Source organism: Pogona vitticeps, chromosome 1 (genome assembly GCF_051106095.1).
Source record: "Pogona vitticeps strain Pit_001003342236 chromosome 1, PviZW2.1, whole genome shotgun sequence".
Lineage (NCBI taxonomy): Eukaryota > Metazoa > Chordata > Lepidosauria > Squamata > Agamidae > Pogona > Pogona vitticeps.
Window position 1 is genome coordinate 191,885,458 of NC_135783.1, and position 8,411 is coordinate 191,893,868.

General features: G+C 43.1%; 1 protein-coding gene across 1 annotated transcript in view; it reads right to left on the reverse strand.

Annotated features, from left to right (window-relative positions):
• Positions 1-6,726, reverse strand: part of COL3A1 (collagen type III alpha 1 chain) — a 90,367-nt gene extending 83,641 nt beyond the window's left edge. Inside the window, exon 1 of the mRNA XM_020802906.3 lies at positions 6,348-6,726. Within this exon, the coding sequence (XP_020658565.3) occupies positions 6,348-6,426 (79 nt within the window). The 5' untranslated portion in view covers positions 6,427-6,726. The remainder of the gene's footprint in view (positions 1-6,347) is intronic.
• Positions 6,727-8,411: the final 1,685 nt, after the last annotated feature.

An 8,411-nucleotide genomic window follows, 5' to 3' on the forward strand; every position in this document is an offset into this window, starting at 1 on the left:
TTAAATGCCTAAAATAGTAACAATAGGGTTAGGTGCCTTATTTTTAGAAGAACATGAACTGAATTCTGGTCCTCAGACTTTCCTTTCAACTGTTGATGACTAAGATGGAGTAGGAGATACTCAGCTGCCCTAACATCATTGACTTCAACTCCCATCAGCCCTAGCCACCACAGGCAAGATGAGAAATGGTGGGAGTTGAAGCCTGACAGGACCGGGAGGGCCATGTGTTCCTCGTTCTTGGATTAAGGGCTGATCCCTTATACTGTATCAGGAGTTGGAAAGGAATGAAAGTTCTACTTGCAAAGTTAGACGATTAAAATTTCAAAGACGTCGATTGAGAATTGTCGCAATTAAGTGAAATAATATATGCTCCACTGAAGAAAGAATATTCCTCTAATTTCTTAGTCCCTGTAATAAAGCATTTAAAAAGTCTCTCTGAGGTTCTGCCCCCCGCCTGCTTCTTTAGGAAAGAATGTTTGATGGGTCTTGGTTTCAATTCAAAAAGCACATATGGAAAATCAAGCAAAGCAAAAGGTAATTGTCTAATTTTTGTCAAACCACAGGGCTCTTCAAACAGGAAGAAGCCTAATTTCCAAGAACACCTACTCACCTAAAGGATGTGGATTCCCAAGAACTTAATTTAAATGTGGACTTCTCCAAATCGCCGGAAGTCGCAGATAATTTTCTTTATTGAAGGCTACGTTTTGCAACACTTCAGTCCCCCAACTCTCTCTTTGAAGGACGCTCTTAGTTTAAATGTGGCACAGTTGCACAAAAGCAGCTTTGCACAGCTGTGCGTGCGTCTTACTCAGGAGGCTTTACTGCAGGGGCGTCCAAACATTTTTTGCTAAGAAAGCAAGTTTCTTCCAGAAATTCACATCCAAGAAACCTCCCTTTCCACATGCAAAGGGGAGCTAGGTCATCCATTAGGTTGGGTGGGGTGCTGGTATGGGGGAAAGATTTATTGGCAGGAGATGGGAAGCGATGCATTGCCAAGGTAAGGACAAAGAAATTCACCCCATATATTTTTAAGGCCAGAAGGCAGGGAGTTGACCAAGGTTAACACTTTAGAGACAACAGCAGTCACAAAGTCTTGCCTCTGTTTTATGTGGCTTTCAGGGTTTGAGACTTCAATTGCTTTGTGGCTGTGGAATTTTAGTGGTATTATAATAAGATATTCCTAATGCCTGGATATAGGCCAGTTAACCAAACAGACATTGGTGGACTACGACTCCCATTAGTCCTAGCCAGCAGAGTCAGTAGTGAAGGAGCTGCAACACAGTTTGACAACAGCTGTAGAGTCACACATTTCCTACCTCTGTTTCTGTGGAAAACAGACAATGGAATTTTAATGTAATTTTTATGGAAGACTAGTCTATGAATAGCACTAGTATATTCTGGAATAGAGTGTAAACACATTTTTACAACGTATTGGCAGACGCCACCATGACTTCACCGTTCATCTGCTACATTTTGCACTTGGAAACCAGTTCTGGATAGGGATGCATGAACCTCTCAGTTTCAAATTTTCATTTTTCTGGCCTTTGAATTGTCCTTCATGTTTCCAATCTTGACCTGAGTCCATCATTAATTCTGAATTTTTTCCAAGGTGCGTGTGAAAATCGCTGTGCATTTCCCTCCTGCATGACTTTGATATGCCATTTAATATAATTTAGGCAAAGAATTTTCCTAATTGGAAGCATTTGTAACATAATTTTTAGTAGTATATGCATTTTGTGTGCACATGTGTGTGTGCATGCATGCGTGTGCATGTTTGTAATGGCAGAAGAAATATCGATTTTGAGTACCAGTTCACACATTGATTTGAAAAGGAAAAAAATTAGATAAACTGAAGTAGGTAAGCACTGAACAAGCTTCAGCCCCCCCCCCTTACTTCCAATGTGCAGAATTTCCCATGAACAGCATCCTGTCTCTGCACCGCAGCTTTTGCCTACAACCTGCAAGTAAGTGATAATAGGACAACCAGGGCAAAGCAGGCTAGTGCCATGGTTATTTGTATCATTCATGAGTCCTTTATGAATGGCATATGCCCAGGAATTGTAATGAAAGCCATCAGTTACTGAATATAAAAAGTAACATATGAACCACCCTTAAATTAATGGGTTTCTTAAGTAACCCCCAAATGTGGATCATGCTCCATCATTCTCCCATTTGTACACTGTGATTGGCAATATTGCATTTGTCCGCTCATATGGCATGAGCCATTAGTTTCATCGTATTAGTACACTACTTCAGTGCCAGCAGATGTACTCTGTGCCAGCTGTTTGTAGGAGTCAGCAAAAAAATAAATACATTTTAAAAATTGTATCATAATTGCAAAACCAGAAGATCCCATTATATCCTTTAACTTGCTGCCTAGATCTTTATTGCAGATGACGTGTGATTCCGTTTGTTCAATGTTTTCTCTTTGGGGAGGGAAATCTAAAGCTGATTTTTACATTACTGCTGTTGCATGTGGTTGCTGCTTCACCATGGACGGGTTCCAATCTGAACGTTTAAATCTAATAATCGCATGGTTCATATGGAGGGTGTGGAACATGTTCTGCCCAGCACTACTTCTAACCCCCTGGGAAGGCGCAGTGTTCTGCTGATAGGGGTCCCAGTCCCACATAACTGGCCAGTACCGCATGATTATTAGATCAAGATGAGACAGCTGTGGTACCAGACCCTGCTCTAAGGAAGTGGTAACCACAGATTAGAAGTAGTGTAGAAATGAGATCCTGGAGGCAATTAATGATGCAGTGGGAAAAAATTATCTCAAATGTGCCTGTTAATATCACCTCCCTTTCACCAATGAGTACCAAAAAATGACTCCATTTATCCTTGATGTCCAGAAAGTGAAAAGGCATCGTCCTGAAAGCAGAACTGTCATTCCAAATCACATCACACTTTCACTAAGCATTCGAAAGCAAGGCATTCGGCATGAAGAGCAAGCATGAACCTCCAAGTTCGTTTGCCAGGGCTGGAACCCAGATATTTCAATATCTTGATTTTCATTTTAGCTAAAGCTCAGGGCTACTGGTATGTTCACATTATGACAGGAGAGGGGGTGGGTGGGAAACATGCTAGGAAATCCTCTATTTATATGCTTGATTAAGGATCTATAGTATGAACCATGGGGTGCGTGACTGCGCTGGGTCCAGAGAGCCTGCATTGCCTCCCTAGGACCCACCACAGATTGTGCCACTTCCTTATCATGGTCCTGCCACCAAGAATCAATGGCAAATCATGCCAACATATTTTCCATTTAAAGCAAGCATTTTGTTTCCTTCTGAATTTCATTGACACTAGTCTTTAGAGAGCAGCTTGGGGCACATGGGGAGGGTGGGCACATGCACCTGATGGGCCATGACCTACCTGCCTACCCTTGCACTGACTGGGCACCTTTCATGTGCAAATTGTCCAAGAATGAGCAAGCTTAAGAGTTCTGGCACCATAAGAATAAATGTCGGGCAGTTTCAGAGGATAGGCAATGATAGTAGTAATGCAAACACGCTTTCTAGGATGTGAGCGTACTGCACAAGAAGAACGATCATCCACTAGATGGCCTTTCACTGGGGCTCCAGTACACTGGAAGGAAAGGGCCTGGCAAGCTGGCCACCTGACAATCCCTAACTACCATTGTCAGATATTCATACATCCTGATACAGACGTGGTTATGACCTGGCGGTAAGATGAGCTGCACCAGTGCAGAAAGATGACAGGATGGGGCATCTCAGCAGCCAGACGGGGACATTGCAATTCAAGCTTTTCTTGCATTGCCATGCACTAGTATGACAGAATCAAGGTACAAGTCTATTTCATCTCCCTCTTTTGAGTATCTTAGTTATTGTGGCAAAGGGGGGGGGCTTCTTGATGAGGGCTACAATCTGATTATTCTCAGCATACACTTAGCAGCTTCCCAAATATTTTGCCAGAGGTTTTCAGAAAGGAATATTCAAAAGAAGCAGTATACTGACACCCATTTGTTGCTCTTATGTCATGTTACCTGCTGTCAAGTAGGAGCTGATTTATATTGACCCCGGTGGGACTTTCAAGGTAAGTGAGATATTTATGGAGTGATTTAACTAGTTCCACCCCTTAACCCCTTGTGAGTTTCCAGGATGAAGCAGACATTTGAACCCAAGTCTCTGGAGTCCTGGTCCATCCTTCTATCCACTACATCACACTGGATATCCATTTGACGCTGCTAACCATAGAAACATTACTGTGGACACAGAACAATGTAGGGCATTTAGGAAGTCTGTTTCCATCCATGGTAGTTCCATTCTATGGCTGATTTACTGCCTGCGTTGTATCTCTCAGCACTTTGAATAGCTTTTGCTCTGGAGGGTAAAAAAAATCATGCTTTGCATGGAAACACTTGTGGGAAACACAAAACTGTCTAGGGAAAGGCTCATTGTTAAGATGCGTTTGATTTGCTTGTGAGAACATATGTGCAAACCTCAGAACTACAAAACCCCTGGTCCACGGGGCCAGGGCTGTCTCTAAGTGCACCCCACACCCACTGCTCTCTGCAATGAGAAATAAGCAATTGAGTCCAGCTAGATGTGAAAAGCCAACAAGGATACAGGAGAAGCTCCCCATATATAATTTAACTGATAATGGATCAATTAATGAAGAATGGTGGGTACTAATGTAATATCTAGTGCTCATTGGACTCCTGTGCCCATGAATCCCAACCAGCCTGACCAGTGGTGGGAGATGATGGGAGTGGTAGCTTATTAACATCATTGGAGGGCAAAAATCTCCCTCACCAGTCTTGTGTAAATACTGAAAAGTCCATATTCACACTCAATTGCCACACAAAAGTGAACACATGCAGGAAAGAATCCCATCACTTTGGACTGGTATAATTTATTTTGGGGGCAAGGGAGGGGTATTGGGGTCAAAAACGGTGCCTTTCCTATTAACAAATGAAGTTCGAGCATGTCTCCTCCCTCGCCCCGGGTGGCAGCATGCAAATCTCTGCAGGTGTGGAAAAAAAAAACGATCTTTCAACAACTACATATATCTTTGGAGGATGACAGAGACTGTTATTTGCTGTTCATTTTCTCTCATGGCTTTCTTCATAAACAAAGCTTGCATTCTGCCAGAAAAACTAATTGTGGGATAGTGCAGGCACAGATTCATGGCAGGCTTTCCTGCCCGTTGACTCCAGCCATCCCTTCCTATAACTGTAAATTGCATAAGCGGTTTGTGGCAAGCAATAAGCAAAAGCTTGTTATGGATTAGTTTTGCCCATCAAAGTTATGGATTCGCAAAAGTTTTGCACAGGTCTGGCAACATATCACAGCACACCCTGAGGCTCTCAACCTACCTACTGATTTATATGTCAAACAAGAAAGCAGATCTAGCAGCAGCTTTATCGAATGGGCAAACAATTCGGTCTCCATCCAGTTTGATGGACTTCCGTTTTCACTGTGCAGACCATGTGCAGCGCAGCCCTAAGCATGTTCGCTCAGGTGTACGTCCCACTGATCTTAACTTGCCAACTCTCAGGTATGCGTGTGCAGAACTGCAGGATCCTTTGTTCTTAGCAGCTCATGTATAGCTTGAAACAGCCTCTGATGAGTGATGGAGCAAGCTTACCACTGTGTAGATACATCAGCTCTTCTGGACTCAGAAGTGAACCAGGCACATGCCTGCACAAGCACATAGACAGAGGCACACAGAGACAGCTAGAAATGGTTTCCAAAGCCATTCTGTATCAGCCATTCTGGCTTGCAAAAATGCTTCCTCTTCTGGTTGTTGTGGGTTTTTCAGGCTCTTTGGCCGTGTTCAGAATACAGCCAAAAGAGCCCGAAAAACCCACAACAACCATTAGATCCCACCCGTGAAAGCCTTCACGAATACATTGCTTCCTCTTCTATTCAAGTCTCTTTTCGGCAAGATACCCCTATCCCTGTTATATCAAAGCAAAGCTCCTTATAAAACAAAGAACAGTCATGTAGAGAACGGCTGAACATCTAGCCTTGTTAAAGCTAACAAATTATTTCCAGGTTTCATGGAACAAGCACTCTCAGATGTTATGCCAAGGGCAGAAAAGAAAGGCATATTCCACAGTTCCCGGTGCTTGTTAAGCAAGGAGAGGCAAGACTCATAAAGCTGAGGGGAAACTGCACAGAACACTTAAGTCAATAGCCAGTTTTTTTCCTTTCTAAAGGACTTTCCTATATCATGCAGATGATTTGAGCAAGATCCCTGAACAGCACAGAAGTGGAGAAAGAAAACTCTGATTTCTGGCAAGCACAGAAGTTTCTTAAAAAGTTTTGGGGGGGGAAGTGATTAAAATCCATGAAAATAATTAAATGGGAATTACTCACCATCTTGTTGTGCCAAAATAACTGAGGATTGCCACACAGCAAGGAAGATCAAAAAGGCTCCCTGCACACAGCTCATCATGTCTAAATCGTATTAGACATGAGACTCTATGTGCAAAAGAGAAAAAAGAAGGGGGAAATTAAAAACAAGAGAGCACCATCAACGGTTTCCTGCCCTGTCAGCCACCGGGCCCTGTACAGATCGCAGCCACAGGCATTCCTCAGCTTTGGCCTTAAATAGGGAAACCGTTGGCTTCCTTTCCTTCCCAGCCCCTTTCTGAAATATGAGAGGAGATCCCATCCCCTACTATGGAACAAGATGATTAATATTTCTTTTGGCTCTGTAAAGAAGCAGCAGATATATAACACATCTGGAGTGTTCATGTTTGCAAGGCTGTGTGCAGAAAAGAACCATCTACATGTACAGGAGACCATGTGAAGCATGAACTGAAGAAATGTGCTTGATGTTTTAACCGATGCATTTGCCTTGTTTGCATAAATGGAAAATAGGTGGCAGAATTATTTTATTCTTTTTTTTACATTACCTTTTAAAAAGACCTCTTGATCAGAAAGATCACTGCAAGAACAGAAATGAGCCACAACATCTTTGCAGCCTTGATTCTGTCTCTCACATCTTATCTGATACACACTCCTATGAAGGAGAACAGTAAGTAATGAGAGGTACCCTATTACTTAAAGGGGAGCCCTCAGTGAGAGGTGGATGTGATTCTGCAACAAGATGGGGGCAGGGAATCTTTGGCCCTTTAGATGTTTTGAACTACAACCCCCACAATCCATTAGCACCTGCCTTTGTTGGGGAGGGCCAAGGGGAGCTGTTGGTCTAAACATCTGGCGATCCACAAGCTCCCCTCTTGGGAAATACAGCTTTCAAAATGGAAGTGGGCTTTGCATAGCTGCTACATGAATTGCTATGGGAAGGGTGTCTCTTCATGATCACTTCCTCAACTGGTGCACACTCCTTCTTGAGGGGTCGGCCACATGCAGGAAGCAGTGTTGACAAGGAAGTCCTTTTCCAACAGAAGCCAAAGTCAACAAGAAGTCAAGGAGGGAGCTCTGTCTGATTCCTGTCTTGCAAAGTTTATCACCATGCCACAGGGAGCAGGGAATGAAGTGGTAAGATGGTGCATGAAAGATACCACTTCAGACTATCAGTAAGGGAATAACTGACAAGGTTCCACCACCACATCTTCCTGCAAGAAAAAATGAGCATGGCAGGCAGCAGGCAACATATTTTTAGTGTTAGCTTTTGTTTTGCAAAGGGAAGGTTTAAGAAACATATCACGGAGGAGCAATAAAAATATGGAATTCCTCACCTGGACTTGGAACTATTACCATCTGCTCCACCGCCTTGGCCTTTTGCCATCTCATTGTGTTGGCCGTGTTGATCACACAGCCACCTAGAATGTGGTCTCTCTGGAGATGTCCAACATATTTTGCTTGGAGGCACTCTTTCCTGAGAGGTCCAGCAAGTCTCCTTGAAGTGGCCAACTCCATTCAGCGTAGGCTCTGACTTGCTACTCCACCGTGGTTCTGTTGGAGGTCTCTGTCATTTCAAATAATGCTGCCAACAAATGGCAGTCCTTTCTCCCATGCCCCAATGAATGTTCTTGGGGAACAATCCTGAACATTCCCATAAAGTGGTCCATTGTTGTCACAAGCTAACTCCATTGTTAACTCTTGGTCAACTTGCATTGAAGGTAAGACATTCTTACCAGTTTGGATATCCCCATCACCAGTCATACCAATCAAAGCTCCATTCTAAGCATGCCTACTTGGAATGGACAGCTTCTTGAGTGGCAAATCACAACTCTCAATACTGACTCTGAACTGATAACGCTCATTTGCTATGGAACTCCATCCTGTTAAAATTTCTAAGCAATGCATTTTCTTTCCTTCTATACAAGAATAGTTGCTCGTTTCCAATCATCCTTGACTCCTAAGCCTTGCTCGTACTGAAATGTACCAGCAGGGCCATCCCCAAGAGCAGCAACACAACAGTTACCATTAGGAAATCAATCTACAGTGCATGTTTTGCTCTTTAAGATA